The sequence below is a fragment of the Pholis gunnellus genome, assembly GCF_910591455.1.
Source record: "Pholis gunnellus genome assembly, chromosome: 12".
NCBI lineage: Eukaryota > Metazoa > Chordata > Actinopteri > Perciformes > Pholidae > Pholis > Pholis gunnellus.
The window spans coordinates 17804558-17829939 of NC_136539.1; the positions used below are offsets into that span (position 1 = coordinate 17804558).

The 25382-nt window shown below is 39.7% G+C and overlaps 1 protein-coding gene across 1 annotated transcript in view; it reads left to right on the forward strand.

The window, feature by feature from the left end:
- The window catches only part of thsd7ba (thrombospondin, type I, domain containing 7Ba), a gene marked incomplete at both ends in the record, with an annotated part of 112231 nt that overhangs the window by 51944 nt on the left and 34905 nt on the right, over window positions 1-25382 (forward strand). Inside the window, 6 exons of the mRNA XM_079170856.1 lie at window positions 2510-2701; window positions 4992-5223; window positions 10790-10905; window positions 11927-12059; window positions 12988-13091; window positions 19041-19232. Coding sequence (XP_079026982.1) covers window positions 2510-2701; window positions 4992-5223; window positions 10790-10905; window positions 11927-12059; window positions 12988-13091; window positions 19041-19232 — 969 coding nt within the window. The remainder of the gene's footprint in view (window positions 1-2509; window positions 2702-4991; window positions 5224-10789; window positions 10906-11926; window positions 12060-12987; window positions 13092-19040; window positions 19233-25382) is intronic.

Sequence of the window (25382 nt, forward strand, 5' to 3'; positions counted from 1 at the left end):
ACTACTTATATGTAATACCCAGCAACTTACTTCCTTGCTGAGGGTTAAAAGTATCGCTTTTGCCAAATCCTTTAGAATTGTTTCATTGTTAACTTTAACTGCAGAACCTTCAATCGTATGTGCACTTATATCTTCCCCAATGAAAGGACTCATGCATCCAAAACAGCAGACTAACATCTCCTGCTGTATACACACCAGTTACTTTGATGGCTGGAGATCTCTGATGCTTTAACTTCATGGGCGAAATGTTCTCAAACTCCCTAAGGTAGTATTTCACATCCATCTGATTAGGCGATACCTACCTTTGCTCCCTCAGCTGACCTCCTCCGCATCAAGGGTAGGTGCTGGGAGAAGAAAAAAAATCGAATTGATGACAAATCCTCGCTGAGGTTGTTATTGTTAAAGCATATCCTATGATTTAGTGGCAGAGTTCACACAAGTTAATAATAGCCCACTGCTGTGTGTGAGCGTATAATCCCCAAAACAATGCCTCAGCTGCTGTTGGCATTGTTTTGACATCAGGATGTCATCTTTGTTTCTGAAACTGATCTCTCTCGACAAAGAGATGTCACTCTGCTAACTCTGGGCAGGTCCAACAAAAAATACAAAGAATATATATACACTGTATATATATATATATTATATATATATATATATGTTGTTGTTTTTTCACCAAGGGTATTATTCAGTCATTAACATTCATTCCAGAATGTTTTCTGTCATTTCTGTTTAATCACACAAAAAGAGAGTCATTATCATGAAAGTACAGCAAAGAGAGGAGGCTCTGTCTTTCCTGTAGCTGTTTCACTCTTGACAGAAGAGTTAACTGGGAGCTGTGATAAATATTTCATAACATAACTGCAAGATGAAGGCTAAAGGAGAGCTTTTAAAAGTAGCTCAGAATAGCAAGTGGATGTTTTCATAATTTTCTTTAGATAAAATGAAATTATATTTGTCGTTGACGGATTTTGTCGAACACTTTATGCCCTCTTAAAGGTTCTATTTACAGGATTCAGAGCATTATAGCAGAAAGGACTATTTGCAATACGATTTAGTGGAATGTTGGCTAATTGTTTGCTCTGTTCGTGCTTTTAGCACCGTTAGCGAGCCACTGGCTCAGCCAATGCTATGTTGAGAGCCTTGTGGAGGCAATAGATACAATCTCAATTTCATACTGAGCACCTGTAAGTTTCATTCCCCTAAAGGATCAAAAACATTTTGAATTCGTCAAACTTTGTGTGGCATGACATAAGAGACATGTTTTGTAAAATGAACCAAAGGATTTATTTAAGGGATCAAAACATAATCAAATATGCGGGGACAGGAGCTGCTGGGGAGAAAAGTATATTAATGGAAAAATGAAAATGACTGAAACCAATAAGGGATTAAAATGATTTGTTTTCACAATCTTAGCTAAAACAGCCTGACTAAAAACTCTAAAACCATAACAATCTTGAATCTGCTGAAATTTCTTGCCCAATGAAAACTGAGCAAAACTAGGGAATCTAAGTTGAGACCACTGGTGGGGAGGCAGACAACACTGAGAAGCACCCAGGGGTGCTACCGGTTACTCACCTCAGGTGCAACACGTTAATCCTCACAACAGAAATGGTGCAGTCTACACTCGTATGCCTGTGCTTTTACGTGCATGCGATGTAGGGACCTCACCATGGATGCCTAGCCTCCCAACAATGGCGCTCCACTTCACCTACAGAAAAAGGAACAAATACAAAAAAAAGAATCAAAAACAAAAGAAACAAACCTATTTGGTTTAACAATGTAAACAGTTTGGCCCTGATCAGGGAGTATATGGGGGGAGGAGCCAGCCTTAGGGCTGCGTTCACAAACACTACACCCTGTGCTGCATTCACTGCATTGGTGCTAGAGAAGAATTCCCTGCCACCTTTGCCAACATAAAAAATATAAAGTTAAGGATACAAATTGTAATTACAAGTTCTTTAATTTGTTACTGATTATTGGGACATACATCTGCTATACACCCGATTGTATCTAGAATAAACCTACACCTGGCATTAACATGCGACAACAGTATCAACAATGACATCCCGCCATGATCTATATCCATGTCACAACTGCACAACTCATCAGCACCACAACATCCTTCTCCAGCCTGTCAGAAAATGGTAAACAACCCGAGACAAGCAGAGCATGTCAAAGTGTGCTCTGTGAACTCCATTTACACTTTCTTTCGGTGTGATCAGAATAAAAACCTGCTCACCTCTTGAGGTGGTCCGTGTATTTGTATCACAATCACTCTGTCTTAGGAGTATTCACATCAGCCCAGACGCACAGTAATGCCTGTTTTTATGTTATACTTTCTCTGTGCTTACATACACTTGTGATTTCATGCATCCCTTACCTGGATTGGGATTTGAAGCCTATACTGTACCTGATTGCTTTCTGGTGAAGTCCAGAAACAGGAAATGTAAATGGTTCTCATTGTGATTTATATCAAGCTGATGTCTCCGTTTTAACTTCCCTTCCTCAGGGAACGATGTGCCAGTGGCCCACTGTGTACACGACCCTCCCCCCACAAAAGTGGCCTGCGAGGTGGCCTGTCCTGCAGACTGTGTGGTTGGCTCCTGGTCTCCCTGGTCACCCTGCTCACACAGCTGTGCCACCAAGACGGCAGAGGGTCGACAGAGCCGCACTCGCACTGTGCTGGCCATGCCGGGGAAAGGTAACGCAACTTCCCCTATGACTTCTTTGAATCTTTTCCAACCTGCTGTTTATTATTGTTACTTTATTATTACTAGTTATTTTCTGTGTCTATTGCCTTTGTGGTTTTGTGCAGAACTTCCCAGATATCCGTTTTCAGTCAAACAAAATGTCACAACAGGGTTGTTGTTTTATTTTCCTCAGGTATTTTTTTACAAAGTATGCCTTTTTGTGAGTGGGATTGCTGCAAACACTTTATATCATAGCTGTCATTAAGTGTGTGATTCTGTTAATTACATACAAGATACCCACTAAATGCTAAGACGTGGGAGTACAGACATTTATATACAAGGGAAGAAGACAAGAGGTTTGGGAGGGCAGAGGTAAATTGCACTGTAGGTGTAGTTTTGTTATTCTCAGCTACATAATAAATATTACAGTGCAGTGATATCTTTACTGGGTTTGGGAAACCAGGTTGACAAAACTGAATCTGGAATACATACAAAGCAGGTTTGATATCATTTAAGGCTACATTAGCTGGTTCTAGCATAACACACTTGAATCTCCAACTGAACTGCCTTTGTTCAAGTTGCTTTACGTAGACACCAGATTTTAAGCAAAAGTGCAATGCTAGTACTCTTCTTAATTCCCAAAATATTTCAAAAAATTGCAAGATGTATGATATTGATACTGAAACTGGGAATCAAAACCAGTAGACTGATTTAATGTTCAACTCTATAAACAAAAAAACTAAAAATTGCTTTAGCCAAAGCCTTTACCAGAGTGCTTTCCCCAACACTGTGGGATTACTTTGGCTCTTGTTTTTGTAGATATCAGAGACAGACATTTTTCATCTCAAAAACATTTGACGTTTGAGTTGACCATCCATTATCAGGGACTCTTTCTCTGGCCAGTATTTTTCTGCCTACTCCAAGTGTTGTGTTTTTAAGTCAGACAGCGGAGTCTTGGCAGCCAGCTACTAACCATTAATCCCTGTAACCAAACGCATATCTAGAATAACAGCTGATGAAAGAATCTCACAGCTTAAGACAGGTTGCATACTGTGTTGATAATTATTATTATGCTAGCCTCGCTGAGGTGTGTGCGTGTGTGTGTGTGCGTGTGTTGTAATTGGGTTGTTATGCCTGCATGTTGTGTGATAGTATGGAGGAGCTGGAGAATGCAAAACAGACTGGAAGATGCAGGGGTTTCTTTGATAGTGGATCACTGACAAACACAACCTAGCCCTTCTGTGAGTGACAGTTGGCTTTGGGACAATTAGGACTATGATCCTGCTTCATGTGAAACTGTCCCCAGTTTTGCATCCATTGTAGATTGGACAGACTCTAACCGATGTAGTCCCAGAACACATCAAGTACAGTGTTCAATCTCAGCACACACAGTAATGTGCATGTGTGGTATTTGAGCATGCATTTGATTCACATGTTTGTAAATGTGATACATGATCAAAATAGTTACCTGCATGATGTTGAGGTTTCCAGTTTTTTAAATGTTCTTAAGAAAAGAGCTTTATTTTATTTGACCATGAAACGTAACATTCTGCCATATTAATGATTTGCTCATTTATCGCATATTTGGTTCTTAAATGCACTCTATGTGAACATTTGCCTCAGCATGATCACATTGAACTGCAAGTCATGCAAGCCAAAATTATGTGGGCGGGCACAATTAGAATAGGGAGAATCTGAAGAGAAAAAAAAGAATCGTGTCATTTTTGCTTTGGTAGCCTACTGTACCGCATTACCATACACACCATCTTGGTGAATACAGAAATGTTTTTGCAGATTTCTTGCTTATCATATATGACAGTATGTGTCCAAATAATGACTAGATATATGACACAAGGACACAGGGAGCAGGATATGTAAGAGATTGTTGTTATGTGTCTGAGGGCAGTGTGTTAATTGGACTGTGAAATATGTTACAGTGACCTTACTGTGACTTTTCATTTGTAATTCAAACTTGTTGTAACTTGTAATGTGTCTGCTCAGCTAACCCGAACAAACATTTGTTTTGTCACAAAGCAGCCAGCGGTCAATGATTATATTAGCATTTGACTTCCAGCAGCTAACTTCAGCTTGTTAATTCAGGCGAAATGTATTTACGATTCTCTGCAGATGACATGTACGCTGCATAAAATGTTGCTTTTTTTTTAGACTAGCACTAGTTTTAGTTTTCTCATAAACACAACCAAACACTGAACTGTGCCTACTCAGCTTTTTTTTTCAGAATGCCAAATTTAGTCCTCATGTCTTTGATCTTGTGGTTATTTCCTGTGTCTTTGTGGCTAGGAGGGAAGGAGTGTCCGGCAGCGCCAGCCCTGGAGGAGTGGAGAGTCTGTAATGACCACCCTTGTATGGTGTTCTACTGGGAGGCCTCCGCCTGGGGTCCCTGTATTGAGAATGCCTCCATGGATCTCAATGGAACCAGCTCCTGGAATGGGACCTCTGCATGTGCCATGGGTGTTCAGATCCGCAAAGTGAGCTGCATGAAGATGAACGTTGGACCTGTGACAAGTAAAAGGTACGCTCTCCAACCAGGCACTGTTTAGGGCCTGTGTCCTTAAAGGCTGGGTGCAGTGCTTTTTCTCTAGGCAGCCACATACTCGTACGCTGTCTCCTCATTGGGAACAATAGAAAAAAAGGAGGCCGGTACTCAGAAAATAAGTAAGATGGTACTCAGGGATCTTATGTGTACATCAAAGTTGCATTGCAATTTGTAGTTCAATTCTTGTAACTCAGTATTGGGATTGTTACATTTTCTTTGGGGGGGGGGCAGCAGTTTAATGTGTATTTTCATATCATGCGTGTTACTTGTTTTTTAAAGTCAGCTGAGAGGCGAATCAATCGGTAGTCTACATTGAGCAGGTGATACATTCCGCTGATGTATCAGGTTAGTTCATAGTGAAGTAATAAGTAAAGAAAAGAAGAGCATATGTTGTTTCATCCCCCAACAGTGTTTTACCTAATTGGATTAGGGCTGTCAACAATTATGTTCAATTTGAATATGTATTGGAATAGTCAAAGAAACATCAACAGGCAGTGAAATATAAAATGTAATATTCCATTGTGAAAAAACCTGCACAACCACGGCTGTCTGCCTCGCGCACATTGAATGCACCGCATGACGGGAGTCAAACAACGTAATTTGCGTTAATTGAAAATGAAATGCAACGTTTTACTGGGAATCCGAACTGGAAGCGAGGCGTGAGTGGCATGTTAGCGTTCTGTCATCCAATCTACACTTACTCCGTCCTCGGTAAATGTCTCTGCACGTCTGCCAGCAGCATCTCCTGGGGAGCTGAGTGGACAGCGGCTCTCCGACCTGCCTTCACCAGGCTGACTGACAGCAGACATTTACTGAACCAAAATAGTATTCATGTCCGCGTCATGGGAAGAAATCAACCGCATTCGTAGGCCCATATCGATTATTTTAATTTATTTGCCCGCCCACCGTGGCAAGTGAGGGGAATCTGCCTGTAGGGAAACAGGCAAGCTCGCAGACAGACTGGGAACGTTGATCAATCAATATAGATACGGTCAGTAAGTTCAAACCACATATGCAGGCGGGCATCTGTGTGTTTTAGTTAGCTGTATTTATGCAGATTACGCTTCTCTCAAAGCATAACAAAATGCGGGAGGTCTCCGTCTCACGGAGTCAGTGTAGATTGATATATTCAAACATAAATGAACAGTATCTGTCCTGTGGGATGCGTGAGTGAAGGATGTCAAAATCACTTCACAACACTTTCAGTGCGGATTGGCCAAGCAGAACACTGTGCCATGGAAATAATGCGCAAAAATAGATAAACAGTAGTGTGTATCGTGTCCAGGTTTGTTTGGGGGGTTTAGAATGAATATTCAAACATTTTTATGACAGCCCTGCTCTTACGAGATTGGGAGCATTTATATTGCCTCTCAACGGCACTCAACAAGGCAATGGCTGAGCCAGCGGCTCGCAGCTAACGGTGCTAACAGTGGTAACGGTACAAACTAAGGCAAAAGTGCCAGCAGAGCTAACGGTGTTTACCTGACGAGGCGTCTTAGGCGTTATTGGCTGTAACCATCGTATCAACACAGTGCAGAGTGGCGGCTCACATGCACGAACATGCACTAAATGCATGCACGGCCGACCAGGCTATGTCAACAAAGCAAGGAGAAGCTCGGATAACAACACAGAAGGAACCGAGAAGGAACAACTTTCTCTGGTCAAGTAGACATTACTCTACTTTATCGCTACAAAGCAAATTGTTTTTGGCTTCTATGTTAATGCTCTGAATCCCATGTATATGCCTTAAAATATGAACTAAACTATCTATTCTTGAGTCATTATGCCCGTTTATGAATGGCACTTTGTAACGGAATATTTTCTTCCTCCGTCCCTAAATTGGACCCTGCTACTCTGCTGAGGTGTAGATACTAGAAAATGAGTCCCAAGAGAAACAAATGAGAGATTATCAGCGAGGAGTAAAACAGCTCTGTAAAATCTAGGGGAGGAGGTTAAGTGATCATGTTTCTACTAAAGAAAAATCGCTTATGATTAAAGATCCCAAAAGTATTTTTCTTGAAGATGTATTGTGTATGTATTGTGCTTTCACTTACGGACAAATGACCCAGAGGACTTGGTCTACTGTTAAACTATATCCCCGGAGTTTTATATATTGAGCATCCTTTAGTGTTTTCTGCCTGAGTTTAGTATTTCTTTTTGTGAACCTGAGATTCATTCTGCTTATGCTCCGCCATTATCTACTCCTCTTTCAGCAATACAATATCAAACACTGCTAAGGGCTTTTGTGCTGTCACTGTAATGATGTTATACCCCACACCAGGAAGATAGATTTATAAATAATTCACAAAGTTTGCCCTTCTCCAGCACGATATATTATTGACAGGGCCATAAAGTGGATTATGGAGAGGCTTTTTTCGTATGAACGTCCTATCTCCCACCACAGAGGCTTTAATCAAAGCTGTCATTTCTGCTCCACAACCGATCTGGCCTGTACAGTAAGTTGTGAAGTCAATCATTACTTTGCTATTCATCTATAACAGCAGTGTATTCATTTAATGGAACAGCAACAAACACTATTCTATTCACTTGACTCTGACTGTCAGTAACAGGTTACTGGGCCTTTCTGCTCTCTTTCCATGATGTGCAGACATGATCAGGGCTTTACTGTGTCTCGAACTGCAGAGATTTGGCTTAACTTCCCAAGCCTCATTTGATAGGATTAATATTCAGAAGACAGATACACTGTGCATGTTTCCAAGACTTAAACAGGACAGCATAGAGCTAGATAGAAGAGTTCAGACTGCCATTTCCATTGCTTCCATTCATCTTCGAATATGTTTGAAATACAGGATTGTCCTTAATATCTTTAAATCTCCCTGAGTATATTTGATGTTGTACTTGAGCAGGGTCACTTAAATCAGTAAGCATCTAAGCATTTCCTGCTTAGCAATAATCTCCATGGTGCAAACCGGCTCAATGAAAGGTTAGTGGGTCTGTCTTGGTATTAGTGCAGAGCCCTCAGACCTCACACTACAATGATTTTTAGTTTAATGTACGCTCCCCTTTGACACATATTGAAGATCAATTAACAAACTAAAGCAGTGGTAACAAGAGCAACCTATAACATTTTGCATTAAACATTGGTACCAACATTTTTTTCACATTAGCATTCTGCAATGACGATTACAAATGATAACGTCACCACTATTAGAATTAAAAGGCAAAAACAATATTATAGAATGATTTTATTTCATATTTAGTTTTTCATTATTTTAGGACGCATTTGTTGTCAGTAATTCAGGTTGTGTTGGCTGTCACACACTCAAACAAAGTACTCACTCCATGCTACATATTAATGAATATATTAATTTTCCATGAAATATTAAGTATTTAACCAACTCTGGATCATATGAAATTGACAAATTAGGTCTTTGATTGTAATTATAATAATCAACAATGTGCAAGAGACATTTAATGTTCCAAACCGTGTCACAGTGGAACACCGTGAACATGACTGTAGTCTGATTCCCTCACTCTGGGCGTACTTCACAGTATTCCCCCAGCTGCGTTGAAATGCCCTCTGGCATGCATCGCTGCAAAGAGGGCGACAGAAGAAGAGGGATAAAGTAGGGGAAGGATGGGGTTTTATGTATCTTGCCTCCTTATGCGTTGGTATACTTTGATCTCAGTCCTGTGCGTGCTGGCTTTCTGCAGTCGGTAGGATGTGGCACCATGCTGGATCTCTACTGAGACCTGGATCTGGTTGTCGGGCAAAGGAAGTCACTCGCTCTGAAATGGAATTGGGACGTCTCAGTGTGTGTCTGTGTGTGTGTGCGTGTTGTGTGTCGAGGATGGGGTGTTCGGCTGCTTGTTGATAAAGACATCAAAGCTCATGACTTATTTGATTTTACATAGCTGCATTAATCAGTAGCACTTCAAGGTTGCGCAAGGAGCAAAATACAACACAGCCAAAGGCTCCATGACGGATATGTTACACAAGATATGTAGCAGCCTAAATACAGAGGAAATGCGTGGTTATTTTCTATCTTAAAACAACGAAATTGGTAAAAGTCGGGGGCTGCTCTTTAAAACCTGGTAATGGTGTCCTTGGCGTGGCAGGAATGATTCATTGGTAAACAGTTTGCATATCCTCACTTTTCTCAGGTTTAATTAGCAGCCATGCTGTGGACTTTGATTGATTTTTCCTCCTAGAACACTCTGTCTCCTTGGTGGCAGCAACATGAAGACTTCTGCGGCTGCTCTCTACATGTGTATTGGGTGATAAATGCACTCACCTGATTCGCCCCTACTTTTAGCTAAAATCCTGGAAACAAATTTGCTAGTCGTAATCCTATGTAATATATGTCATTCCACAACAAAAGAACTGTAACTATTTATATATTTGTAATGTTGTCATTGATTTGTAGATGCAAGTGATTCTTAAAGCTGCATTTATGGATTATTTCTGGCTACCCGAGGGCAGCGGAACAAGCTGAAAACACTGCATTGACATATCATTACCTTATGAAGTTGATATACAGTATGTTAGCAATCAAATCATATTTTTATGAAACTAGCAGACACATTAGTTGGGATGGATTAAAGTACATCTCTGATGGTTAAAACGCCTGGAAATTTTTCTACTCTGAATTTACTAATGTGGTAGATGTCCTCTGCTGACCTTCATGAGGCAGACGTTTACCTTGGATCAACTCTGAATTTAAATCTCTTTTCAGGAAAAGCGCTAAAGTAATGGAAAAAATTCGGCAGACAAAGGAACATGCTGGTTGGGATACATACAGACAATTTAGATATACCAGCAAGATTGGTGTTTGTTCTGGGAACGATGAGCTGATACATCTCATTGGGGTCATTCTATTATTTCAGTCTCCACCACCTCCTGATAAAAAGATCCGTATCTTCAGCTCTTTACACCAGCTAGTAACCATACATTGTCTGCTGTTTGGTAACGGCCCCGGTAGTTTACAGTAGGTTTGACGGAGCTTTTTTTTCCTCTGAAACAAGATTACTTTTGCAGCTGAGGAGGTTGATGAGAATGGAGTTGAGGGGTGTAATTCCAAAACAATGATCCAAAATACAATAGTGTTCTCTCCGCGCTGAGAAAAACTGCAGAGCTGGGCAATAATTCTTGGTTGATTTGTCACTACGAGCAACCCATTTCACATGACACAGAGTGTATTTGATCCATTGATAATATAAAACATTTTTATTTGCGTGTAGATAATTGGGTTTTAAAAGTGCCAAAATATTATATAACTGTAAAAAACAGCTTGAATAGTTGCAGTATTTGTTTTCCTTTTCATAGTGCAATATTTGTACCCAGGGAAGAAATTGAATGTGTGAGAAAACTGTCATTTTTTACATTTGTCCCCGTTTTTCCTGAGCGTGCAGGCAGGGGGACATTGTAATCAATCATGTTTTCTGTGGGGAGATGTGTGATGTCAAGGGCAGGGCAGTTGTTTCACTGCCCTGTCCTGTTAACAGCGAGACTCTGGACGTTTATCACTCCTTGCCTGGGGGTTGAAGAGAATTTAAGACCTCTGTTTGTCTGTTTGTTTAGGTGTTCAGATTCTGCTCGTCCAGAAACCGTCCGACCCTGTTTGCTCCCCTGCAAAAAAGACTGCATTGTGACACCGTTCAGTGAATGGACAGCCTGCCCATCAACCTGTGTGCCAGGTAACTCTTCTCATGAATTTCCATTAACTCTATTTAGTGATGACCATCTATTAGTGCCACAGTCTTTTAGAAAACTTATAACTATTGCCAACGAGTGGCAGGGTTTTTTTGTAAAATAGCAACATTTATGTAAAGGTAAATTGGCAACGTGTAATGGTAGAGTGAATCAAAAAGACTCTAGGTTTTAGACTGTTTTGCAGAGAAAAAGCTATTACATTTGCTTTTTGGGGAAATGTAATCTTTTCTAATGTTATAGCGGTTGATTGATGAAATGAGAACATAATTGGTAGATTAATCCAAGATGAAAATAATAGTTGCAGCGTTGCACAATACAATCATAATTGAATTGTTGTGTATAGTTACAGTATCAAGAGACACGAGGCACATATGCTATAGTAATACAGTGCCAAACACTTTGTTTAAATATTCAGAAACGTTGCCATACAATTATGCTCTCCCTTGATGTCTCTGGTGTATTCAATGATTACATTTAAGTGTAAATGACAGTGTTAACTGTCCATTACATTAAGCTGACACGTCAAGAGGAAAATGGAATTTTAATGGGTTTGAATATGTGTACTGAAAGTATCTTGGAAATCAAAAAGTGTGTAATTGTTTTTAAAAGAATTGAGCAGGCATCTCGTCTCTGTAAATATGCTGTAGACCATTGGGTCCGCTGATGATGTTAATTGCACCATTTTCAGTGTTTAGTGATTAGTGTTGTGTAATGAGCCTTGGAGCGTGAGCCAAATGAAGCCATTACAGTGTGGTGTGTCCGAAAACAGACTGCAGTGAAGTGGAGGACATCACAGCCACAAGGGCGAGCTAATCAGGACCAGATCAACTTTGAGATATTAGACCATAATGGTGATATCGTGTCGCTATTTATTTGGTGTGCCAGACATCCGCCATTTGTGTCAGTATCGTTTTACTTTCTCTTGCTCCTGGAAAAAAAAAGTCACCTAAAAACCGTGCAACTAATCTGCCACTTTTTGTGAAGATTGTGTTTCATGTCCAACAGAAAATGCAACCGCCGCCTTGGAGTCGCGATACAGAACCATCATTCAGAGGTCTGCTAATGGAGGTCAAGAGTGCCCTGACACACTGTTTGAAGAGAGAGAGTGTGAATCACTTCCTGTGTGTCCAGAGTATAGGTAAAAACACCAAGTTCAATGAAAACATTTTCCTTTCCTATCCAAGGATAAGACATCTGCTCTATAATATCACAGGGTGTGTGTAACCATAAGGGTGCGTCATTGTTGTGTGTTACTTTAGACGTCTGCGTGTGCTTTTATAATGGCATTTAACACATACTCTCATGCTGCTTACGGTGTAACATTACTATTGTTAAATATTTTACTGCTGCAGAAAAAAAAAAGCTAAACCAGATGAAAATGTAGCCATTTGTACAACTCTTAAACACCCAATACTGTAATGACTGACAGCTGTGATGGTTATTGCTAGTTATTGCTAGCTGCTAGTTTCAACTATAGTTAGACAAAGCACAATACTTGATTAAATGGACTTAGTTACGTTCCACCTCTGGCTGCAGTGGATATGTCCTTTACAGATTGTTGACATTAAGTATCAATAATCGATAAATCATTTTTTATGAAATACAAATCTCCCAAAAAATGTCCCAAGTTTTGTCCTCAATCTTTATTCTAGCCGGTACAATTTTACGATATATAGTTTTAATAATATATACAATATTATATATTTTTAATTAGATACTACTATATAATGAGATGTACTGTGAATTTGGTGTTCATCATTTCAATTAGAAAAATATGCAAAGGGTAAAAAAACCTGTTTACTGAAGGTAGACTCTTGATATTTCTTACCAATAACATTATCCAACCAGCACATTAGAATTCATACATGTGGTATAGATCTTCTTTTGATTAAAGCAGCACTGATGACAAATTGTAGTTTGTCCTGCCTATATGGAGGTTGCATGCTGGCTGCATGTGTGCCAGATCACCAATTGCTAACCAAACACGGAATAACATTGTTGAAACATTTGCCTGTCGTGTAAAAGAAGCAATCCCAAAGTCTGTCTGCCCTTGTGCTTCCATGCAGTTGGAGGACAAACAAGTGGCACAGCTGTAGCTTGGTTCCGGATTCTGTTCGACGTGGATTATCTGGACCAGAAGAAGCCTGTGGAAACGGTTTAGAAACAAGAGGCAAGTTTTTTCTTTCTGCCTTTATCCTCCTACTGTGACGTCACCATATTAAGCGTTGCTCCTCCATCTATTTACTCTGTACTTGTTTAATGAGACCTAATAGCCCTTTCAGAACTGCTCCTTTAACAAGCAAGTGATGGAAACATAACAGTCAGAGGCAATTTGTACAGGTAGTGTAACGAGATGAACCTTTCCGGTTGTTGTCTTGATGATCTCATCACACCACTGGTTTCCTATAATGAATGCAGCCAGTCAGATGGCCACAAACACATCTCAGCAGCAGGTTGAAAGATACAATCAGCCTTCTTGCAAACCATACACAGACCTGTGTGAATGGATTCACCCGATAACGTTTAGAAACTTGCTTTGCTCATACAACAGAGTCCTTCCAATAGAGTCTTTTGTTGAAATTGTGAATAAGTGCTTCTTGGCTGTCATTAAGTCTGACTTTTAGAGAGTTAATAAATAAACTCTCTGCGAAGAAGAAATCCATAAAAAATGTTACACAATAGGAGCAAAGCCATGCACAGAAATTATTCCTAATTCACATAAATAAACTTCTGTTAGCGGTTTTAAAGTGCAACTTTGTTCCCCCAAATGGATACAAATATTTGGACTTATTTTGTAACAAATGTTTTCATTACTAATAAAGACAGCCTCCACTGTAAATATCTCTTGATTCCCTGTGTTTTCCCGGTAAAATATTAGCGCATAAGGTGCACTGGATGTGCATTTGTAAATTGACTCGTATGCTTTGTACAATGAAATACATTCATAGATTTGCAAAATATATTGAAATAATTATATTTCTGTACAGATAATCACAATTTGTTCTTGTGATGAATCCGCACCTGTACGAAATAATGTATCTGACAATGTCAGTGATGTACGGGCTCGTATTGCTGTAATTTAAATATAATTAGCTATTTGTGAGGCAATTTGGGAATTCTAATTTCCTGCTAAACAGATTCAAGAGGTTTATTCTTCCCTCCTTTATCTATGTAACTGTCTTTATGTCTGTAAAACTGTGGGTGAAACTAATGACATGATTTCTGCTTTATGAAAAATATATGTAGGTTTTCCATTATGGGGATATTTTTTGTCATGTAACACATTGTAATGTGTTGTTGATGTTGTGAAATGATAATATCATGATACAAATTGCCATAATCATTTCTGTTGACAGCAAATCATAAGTATTCTACTGTGTCCCAATTGATTGTGCTCGGGAAGTGTGTGAATGTGTTGTGTTGTTCTGGACTCTGCAGATTCCTGTTTACGCTCCTTCACGAGCCGCCGCATTTCTCTGAGTGTAGACTGCCACTGGCCCAAATCGTTAAAGAGCCAGAGTGTTAATTGGATCATTTCTGACTCGTTTAGAGGAGTGTAAATGTCCCAATAAATCCCAGGAACTGGCTGTTCCATCTAATTTACTGATGTGATTCAAGTGAAGTTTCCAGTGGCTTTCTGTGCCGCCTTGAGAACTTTCCAGCATGTCTGCTCTCACCGTTGCTCACTTTTACTCGGCAGCATAATTATGACTGACATTTCTCAAGTGAATTTCTATGACTTTTTGGTGAGGATGGGGAAAGTGTCTGTAGTTTTCCCGGGTTAAGAGCAAGCCTCATTGACCTTTAGAGCTTCCTATTTGAATATGATTAGAAAATGACTGAGTCAAATACCTGTGACATTTCAAAAAAGTGTCGGTTTGGAATTTGCAGTCTGTCGTAACACTGGATTGAAATATAGATTTGAAGTAACAAAGAATTCACCCTGGGTTTACTTTTACTCAGTGAATGCCTGAACCAACTCAATGAAAAGGACATATAAATGTCACATTGGGGTATAATTAGGACACAATAATTGGGAATATGCCCATATAAGGGCATGGGGCCATTGGATGAGAGCATATCAAAGATTTAATGACAGCAAGTTTCAGCAGGAGTTTCTCAATTAGGTTATTCAAGGACCTTTTATAGAAGCTGCATTGCCCCAAAAAGAGCTCTTAATATGCTATCACTCACCCTCAGAAAGTAAAAAACTATCTCATTCACCTAATATCACTACTGATGACATCATCAAGATGCAGCTTTATTTTCTTTTATTGTGTTCATGTAATTACTTCTGCTGTTTCCATGTAATGAAGTCAGATTGCTTCATTCATTTTGGAACAGCTCTTGATTTTCTGTTTTGCTGTTTGAAATTGAGATTTCCTCAACATGATTTTCAGTAACGCTCACAACATTCAACTCTGTGTCATTTCCCATGCAGTTGATATTCACTGTAGTTTCAGCATGCGCATCCTGTGGGGAGGGTGTGCGAGATGGTATCTACTTCAAATATCTCTCTTCATTGAGAAGCTTTATCATGTCAGACATTCATCCTGTTCCACTGCAAAATATAGGTCACCTTCTCCTCTGCATTCGTCTTCAGTCTAAGTCTATAAACATGCAGTATATGTCATTTAATATTTAATATTTTTAAAGCCATTTAAACCACTTTCCCATATATATAACAAAAACACATAACATGACAAAAAAAAGGGAATATGAGTTATTTCATTGTCAGCAGTAATGACTAGAATAAATTATGAATCGAATTTAATTTATTCAGTGCCATATTTTACATGCTTTGGAGCATTTATAGCTGCATGTCATGATTACTGTTGTGATAACTGGTCAATAAAATTATGCATTTTAATATAGAATAACTTCGTAAATTGCTAGCTTTGTAAATCACCCAAGAAGGTGACGTTCATCAGTGATGTTTTGGCCGAAATAACACTAAGTGAGAAGCAACACAAGACACACAGCCGCTGTAGAAAAATCTTTTGTTTTCCTCGAGGTCAGCATCGTTGTGGTTGCCAGGTTGGCTCTCCTGGGAGAATTACTGAACAGGAGGGTTATTTGGAAATTGGAAGCTTTAGTAGAAATACTGTGCAGCCCTGGGGAAGTGGTACAGTAGATGGCCACTGTCTAGTGTTGATTAAACATTTAAACAGCAGTTGCAGAACAGTTCAATTACTAACAAGGGATTAAAGTCAGCCCAGGAAGGACCAGTCAGATTTCTGGATACATTGGCTCAGGCATGTATGTGCTGGAAAGTTAGAATCAAATAGAAACAAGCATGCTGTTGGGTTTTATGGTTAACAAAGATATTATTTCCTTGGCTTGGGTAAATGCTTCCTCGCATCTCAGCGTGTGTCTAATGAAAGGCTGCATGTTGAATGAATGCAAATGTCTGACCGAGTGAGGTGAGGGCTGTTGGACATACGCTGACCTGCCATGCCGGAGGTCACAGATAAGATGTGCTACTAAGTAAGATGAGATTCGAGCAGATGAATACTAACCTTCCACAAAATAGAACCAGCAACCCCGAAAGCCCGTATGAAAGTTGTGCCCGATAACTTGCAGTAAGGCAATGAGCCAATAGATTTCACACCGGCTACAACACACTGTGTCTGAATTCAGGCAACATGTGGCCTTCCCTGAGTGGATCTGGAACTGGTTTGAGAAATGATTCAATAGAAATTGAGTCATGTCGATGATCTTTTGCTTCGGGAAAACTGTGACTTGATGGTTAAGATGAATCCAATCCACAATACTCTTCACAAGGCATCACATAGAATAACATAATACAAGGAGTATGACTGAATCAACATAAAAAGTAATGCTAGGAAATGTAAAAAAGTTTTAAGGGGTGTTCTCAAAGTGTACAACATTGGGACAGAATATATTTCATAAATCTGGACAGTGACAATACTCTTCAAAGCTCGTCCTTTCAACTGCCCCTCAAAAGTGTTCACCTTTCTAAGTGTATAATTAAAGAGGATCCCTGTCAGTGGCGGAGATACTGTGACTAAAATTGCTAACATTTGCGAGAAGAGATGATGTGAGAGGCCACGCAATTCGGCTTGGGCAACCAGAGGCTGAAATAATTATGTTAAAAATGGATGGCTACCAGTTCAAAATCCGAATGTCAGCACTGGGCATTGCTAATATAAGGTGCTGGGGATGACAGACTGAGCTTGGGAGAGAACACCATTCAAAGCAAATGGACAGAATTAAATGCCAACAGGGACGCGGAATTATTCCCTCAGTGGGAGGCTAATTGGACTAAAACTGTAACAGCTGTTAATGATTAGTTGTTTATCAAACAGTTTTATTAAAGGGAAAATAAGAATCACCTCATAATATCATTGCTCTTTAACCTAAACGCGTACATTGCGAAATAAAAGGTTTGTTTATCTATCGCTGTGGTTGTGAATGTTACATAAACACTTTTTAATAATAGCTATCATCTCCCTTGCAATGTCTTTGTCGAGGCCTTGTTTGTAAATGACCATCCCACACATTCTCAGCAGACATGTGGAAACCGAACGGTTTTTGTCAGAGGTCAAAATTTAAAAGTCAAATAGAAATCAGTCAAAAGGATTAAAGGCATGTTTTTCTATCAGAGAATCTTCAAAGACGTTAACTTGCATTAGTCACTCACATCACTGTTTTTAAGGTTCCCCATTTATGTTGCTTTATTTACTCAATAAATATCCCTGACACCATGCCAGGTACCATGCAGACTGAAATACTTTGTTGGTAATTAGGGAAAGTATTCTTTTACTGTACGAATGCGGGTTCCTGTGACACTGGTGCTGTACAATGTTTTTGCTTCAAGATGTGGATTAGTGTGAACGTATAAACATTTGTTCATTGATGCATTTTTTTGTTACTTAAACTGGCTGTGATTACAATGCCAGGATATTGAGCAATACATATACATATTTTGTTTTGTAGTGTGTTAATTTACCCAATTTTCTATCAAGCAGAACCTCCCATTTGATGTCTCAAACGCCAGTCGTAGTTTGACAAAAAATAATGATGCATTTGCACTGTTTCAACATTTAATATGTTGTGCTTCCTGATGACTTCACCATAACATGCAAGTTGCAAACACAAAGGTCTGAATTTCCATCTCTGAAAGGATATTTAACCGCTTTGATTTCAACAAAAGTGATGAAGCATCTTGCTACAGATTAGATAATTCATCAGGGGATAACGTGTTCTTTTGGTTTTGAAAGACTCACTTTGAAATGTTTATAAGCTTTTGCTTTATTAGCGGTTTGGATGCACCTTGTATATTGATCCTGCCTCCTGCTCTCAGTTTACTTTAAAGTGTATATTGTTTCCCTTAACCACAGTGTGCTCTATCTTTCTCTGACAAAGAGCAGCCTTAAGTCTTTGACAGTTTTCATTTTGAGGGAAGAGATATCAAAGAATTACCAAAATACGTGTCATGGGGTATTTTCCAAAGTAATCTAAAGCAGCCACATTGGACTGAAAGTCTGTTTCCGGTGAATTGAGTGCTACATCAGGTGTTTAGGAACAGAAATAACACATCTGGTCTTGCTGTGTGTTCTAAGTACTTATTCTCAGTGCACACAGGCACATGTTGCAGCTACAGTACCTGGTTGTGATATCTCCATCCCTCTTAGATCAGATACGGATACTCTGATCAAAAGTATTTAGCCTTTATGTTAGTCTGTTATTATGAATGCCTTGTTATTATTCAATAAATCATAGTTGTCTGAAGAAGTCTGATAAGGGTGTTGTGCTTGAAGGTTGAATTAGCATTTATCTAGATCTTAACATGAAAGCTGCGCTGCTTTTTATAGCTCCGACTTACACAGTGACAATTCTCTAAATACTTTTTCTTTGTGAGGCCATTCAACCAAGCATACAATATATCAGTAGACCTGTCCCTCCCAGTTGCTGCTCAATCAAACTGTGTCTATGAATGTGACCGAATGCTAAAATCAGGCTTATTCTCGCACGGAAAACCTAAGTTTTAAAACGATACCAATGACTCGGTGTCAGCTTGGGTGCGATGTGATCTGGTGTGTGTGCACTGTCTGTATAATTGGAGTGACATTCTTGCCTCCCTCTGTGTTTGCAGGAGTCAGTTGTGTTGGGGAGAGCGGAGAGTCGGCCAATATGACAGAGTGCCTGCGATGGGCTGGCCCCTTGCCCCCTCAGATCAGACAGTGCCGAGTGGCTTGCAAGGATGACTGCACTCTAACTGCCTGGTCCAAGTTTTCTGACTGCGCTGGATGCGGCAGCTCCCGCAGTCGCAATCGCGTGCTCACAGGTAAAGTTTCCACCTTTCTTCACAGATTGGGTGACACAGATAGCTGAAGGTAACCGTTTCATCTTCACCAGTGGAAAGGTTGGATTCTTAGGTCAAGCGTTCTCGAGGATGGCCCTCAGCACTGCAAATTCACAAGCAAACGTGTCAATGCTCTACTAGAACAACACATCATCATTCCCAACACGTCAAATACTTGTATGAACCACAACATGAAGTAGCACATATAAAGTAACTTTGTACGCTGATTCCAAATCAACTACATCCCTTGATCTTCAGGGTTGTTGTCGATGGCAGCAGATTCTTCGTTTGCTGTAAAGTCCATGTGGCTTGACACACATACTGTGATCCAGTGTCACCTCTTTTCTCGTTGTGGTTCTTACTGTAACTTTCCACTGTATGTCAGGTCTAAATTAGGTCTCTCACAGCTTGCAATCTCTTATTTCAGTGCAGATGGCAAATCTGAATTACATGCTGTGGTTGCAGACCAGGCTGGATACTATTTGTCTTCATGAATATTTGATCCGATGCCGGAGGGGTTGTAGTAAACATATCCTGTCTTCTTCTATAATGCTCTAAGAATCCAACACGTGAAATCAGCCCAGGCTTTGTGGTGGGTTTTATTTGGTAAGAGTGTGGCCGTAATGGTCATTAAAGCTCAGTTTATCGACTTTAACACTTTCTTAAATGTCAGGTAAATTGATGTAAAGCGAATCCACTGTGGGTTTTAAGCTCAAGGATGCTGTTAAGGGAGTTGGCAGCTTTCCAAAACATCTGCTTAGATGATACCGCTATGTTGAAAAGCCTTCTTGAGCCATATTGCAGTATGTTCTGCGTGTCTAAACCAAAAGTCATTTTGACGGTCCAAAAGGCTGTTTAACAAAATGCTGTTCAGTTGTACTGCATCATGTCCCTTGGATTTCCTATGCTACGACTGAATTCATACAGAAAACATTGCCGAATACGGTGAACGCTATAAACACAACAGCCCTGTCACTAACACATGGAAATTGAGTTTTCGTGCGAGACAAAGTACACAGCGGCTATAATTATCTTGTTTTTGTAAGTCACTTTGTGACAGACGTTCCCCGGTTTATGTGTAATTTTCATCTTGTCATAATTCAACAGCCTCCCTTGTATCATACCTCTCATTACCCATAACAATGGTGTGTTTACAAACAAAAAGGAAAATGACATAAAATGAGGAGCCACGCCTCAGCACTGCGCGACAGTTTAGTTTTTGTCAGCTTCTGACACCCCGACCTAACCCCTCCCTTTCTCACACACACACACACACACACACACACACACACACACACACACACACACACACACACACACACACGAGCAAATCATCGGATTTGTACTTTACTTTTTTTGATGTTACGCCTCTGATGTTTAATGTCACACTCAGAAGCCCATGGGATTGTTTGGCCTTTTGTTGGCCTATTGGCATGACTAGGAGCACAATTGTACATGTGACAGTCTATCTATATACGAGCGCCGCCTGGGTGGCTCAGGAGTTAGCATTGTGGCTTTAAAGCAAGAATGTTCTAGAATCCGCGGTGCTGCTGCTGCCGTTCTGAGAGGAAGTGACGTGTTTATCCCATGCAGGTTTCCTCCAGGTGCTCCTATTGCGACCCACAGCCTAACGACATGCAGATAAGGTGGACTGATTATTCTATATTGCCTATAGGTGCGAAAATGCCTGTCTGTGTCGTTCTACCGATAGACTGGTGACGTGTCCACAATACACACCATCTGTGCACCTCTACCGCCTCTTGCCCTGTATGTTCTCGGATACTGTGTAGCAGGCCCACGTTATCACTGTCTTCTTTCTTTTGGGCTGGCAAGCAGTGGACTGGGCTTATCAGTTCACCTGGTTTTAACCCTATGGTTGTGTGGTCATGCTGGATGTGCAGGCTTCTCAGTCACAGTGGCAATCACAGCCTTTCTTGATTGATATCGTCCCTGGCAGAGGATTTGCATCCATGCTGCAAGCGACATTATAAAAATAGTATACATCATCTTTCATCAACTGATATTGATTTGTCTATATACTTACAATGAATACTTCTTTACTATGTATCTGCAAAACACAAAATGAAGATCTCATTTTTCAGTAAATGCTGTTGGTTCCTGTTGCAATTACGATGTCACTCCTCGTCAAGAGCTCTGAAAGCTCTGTTTACTCTGAAAAGACGGCATAGAGGATGCCAGTCTTCTAGCTTGTTTATATTAATTATACTAATGTCTCAACATTAATAGGATAATGACTCATTGATGTTTAAATGGTACACATTCGCGCAGATGCTGCTGTAATCAGAATCTGTCTCCTGTCAGAATAAAGGACGGCCTGATTTGGGTGGAAAATGTTCAGAAAATTATACGTTTGGTTTTTTTCCCCCATCGCTTTATTGGTAAAGTATTGAGTTGTAGCTAATTTCTTCTTCTCAGTCAGCTTGTTGAATGTTGTATGGGCATTCGAGCGTTAAGTTCTGTGAATTATTTCTGCCACAGATCAGAGAGCAGAGTTGTGTGTGTATCTGTAAGAGCTTAACTGCAGATAAATGGGTTAGCTACACTACCCAGCTTTGTTACTGAGCCATTCAAAACTGCTCTGACTCTCTTCTTTGTCAGAATAAGCTTTTAAGTGCCTCATGGGTATCATTTTAGCTTTGCCTTTTATAGAAATACTGTATTTCTAATGGTCAATCTGCCATAGGGAACAGAATTTATTTTATTTTATTTTATTTGATGGCTCAGTTTTATCTCTTGCTCGAGTGTATTCCCTACTTTATGTCTTTAGTTCTCTCCTCCTCAATTGTCTGATAGTATGCAATTATTTTCTTCTTTTATTTCATGTAATTGATTAAATGTACTTAGTTATATTTCATTTCATGTTATTAAATGGGCCATACGAATGATTAATTGAGTGCTTGATTGGTTGAAATCTACTCAAACCTCCGAGTTAGTTGAGGGAGAAAAGTTATAACAAGTGAAGATATAGCACTCGGCTGGAGTGCAGGGAGAGCGTTTATATGGGATTTATTATGCACCTATATTTCACAGTCGAGTGGTTTATCTATCAGATATTATGTTATTGGAGAGCTGGGCTACAATAGAATAGAGATACTTGTTCTTTTATGACATGACTGTTCTGGGACTGTTGACTTGTGAGCCATATAAATTGTTATGCGTTGAAAATATAGGTAGAAATATAAAGTCTAAAAATATATCAGTTATGCAGTGATAACAATATTAATACACATTATAACCGCCTTCAGATAATCTCTTTTAATTGTTGGAAGAGTTGTTTCTTTTGGTTTGTCTGAAAATGACAGTTAGTTAGGCACTAGCCTCATACATTCAGAAGCCTTCTCATGAGCTCAGTTATCACCGTGAGAATGAAATCCGTACAAAGATGCTCATGAATCATTCCTACCAACTATTGAAACTAAGAATTGCAGACGAAAAATGCAAACATGATTCTGCATGAACATATTAGGACATCAGTTCTGTGTTGTTTAGTCAGTTCTGTGGAGGAAAGGTTTGTGTTGACATTTATCTGAAGGGGACATCAGTCATCTATTATCTGTCGATTGACATCTTTGTCAAGCTAATTCATACGTGGGCTTGCTATTCCACAGCAGACACTTCACTTCACTGCAGATGCTGTTCAGCACACCTCTGGCAGTGTTACAGCGAGAAAGAAGACTGCACAGTATTATGGCTCCTAATGGAGCATCTTCTCAACAAATATCATACAAAGAACGTTTGGAAAATTACATTTAATGAAAAATGCATAATGCTAAAAGAAGGTGGATATTGCAGTCCTAAATGCAGATATTTGTGTTGCCTGTTGGTCTAAGTGGTGCTGTTGCCAGTAATGTAGTTGTCAAAGTGAAGTGATGTTGCACTGGCACTCGACAATCAACCACCAGCAGTGGCGTAGATTGAACAGATTGTTGGTGAATTGCCATGTGATGGCAGTGAGTTCACACTTGGTGAAGAATGTTTGCAATCAGACCCACTACAGAAACAGATGGGCTGCTCAGTGGGCACACAGGAGGCCGAGGACACCCAGGGCCCATGAAACAAATAGGGGTGCATGAATATAGCAGAATTAGCTAAACTGCTGTGCAACTCTTTCACCAGGCCTTGCGTTTGTTTGCTTTTACGTGTGTGTTAGATGCGAGTGTCTTTCTCTCTCTCCATCTGGCTTAGGCCAAGGACTTCTGTGGCCCTTTTATTTTTGCAGTGTCAAGAGTATTTACTTTAATCCTCTGAGACCGGCAGTATTAAATCTAAAGAGAGGAGGCTGACATCATATGAAACTAGACGACCTAATGAATCCATTGGTTCCATGACATGCTGGCTTGTTGGGCAGGGGAATGAATTACGCTCCTAAATTAAGCTAAATTGTGTTGAGGGAAATAGAACATTGGGGTTCTATTGGTACCCAGAAGTCTTCCCTTTACAGACATTCCCCCATCACATTTTGGATGCAGTATCAATGTGTTCTTTTTGCCTATTCTAAAAATGTTATATTTGAATATTTCTGCATACTGGAGTCCCTCAACACTCTTGGAATGGATCAAATAAATTGGGTATGACTGGAAAGCTGAGACTCTTGTGGATTCAAATCTGTGTCACAAATGGTATCAACCCCAAAATTGCTGAAACAACTTATGAGACATAAGTGCAAATGGGAATGGCTATTATAAACTTCCATCATAATGTTTTGAACCCTTTTACACTTTAACAATTAATTTTATTAATATCATTCATTCATTCATTTTTTTGTTTCGTAGTTTGGGGGTCTGCTGTAATATATCTACAACACCACTGAGTTAGACACAGGTTAGAGCTCAATGCCAAGTATTTAGTCACAAACCAAAGTATTGGACTAATTAATTTGTACCTGATTCACCAAAATGATTACAATTAATCCCTGGGTTTGGCTTTCTTTTCCTTCAGTTGGTGATGTTATCGGTTTGAGTTCTTCATTCAAACATCTATCCTAAACCCTCACAATCAGTCAGGGATTCAAGGGACAGTGTTTGTCGCTCATGATCATCTAAATACTATTCCACAAACATTTCCATCCAGTCAATAGAACAGTTTAAAGGGGAAACGCAGAATTTGAACATATGAATTGCATTTAGCATTAAAATATGATAGAAATGTCAAAAGCTTCTGCCAAACTCCAGTCGAGACGGTTGCATTTGCTTGGATTGTCTCTCTTTATTATGACTGAATGCAAATCGTGCATGGGGGCCAGTGATTCCCGTCAAACGCTTTTCTTGGTTGGTGATGACATGTATATCAAGACCCGTCGACGGTAAAATGTCTTTCTTTTCTTTTTTTAAACAATGCACTATAGCAACGCTAACATGTTGATGTCAGCAGCATATTGATGGCTGCTGAGAACAGAACAAGACCCATAGCTCTCTTATATAACACTATTCAATGATGCAGAGCAGACAGTCAATCATCAGTTAGACAGCTTGACAGTTTGTATCTGTTACTTGTCCTGATATTAAAAGTGACAGTGTCGGAGAGGAACACATGCCTTTCAGCTGCTGTACAATTACTTTCCTGCTCATGCTCATCTATTAATACTCATCAGATATAATGGACAGGACTAATTATTTGAAGCCTGAAGTGAACTGTATTGAGCGGTTACCTCTAATAGTCTTAATGGAGGTCTTTATGGAGGTCTTTGGAATTAAAAATTAATTTTCCCCCTCATTAGACAAAAAGCTCGTGTTTTGGGGAATATATTGGATTTTAAAGAAAGAAATCCATGATGAAACAATTGCTTTCTCTCCATGGTGCATCTTTCCTTCCATTTTCTAATATTCATTAGGTAATGTTGATGACATGATGGTTCTAGTGGAGCCACAATCACGTTCAGAAACATTTTGGTACCAAATTCTCCATCAACAGAGGCATCAGCAGATCATGTTTTGTGGATTTTAAGTATTGCAAACAAATAAAAAATAAAAACTCTTGCTCTGTTGGAGTGCAGTTGCTAGGGGCTGCCAAAAGCATTATGGGAAATACATGAAATTATTCAGTGATATAAAACAAGACGAGACGAGGGAAAGCGGGTACACCCAAAAGAGAATTACAGCACTTGATCACACA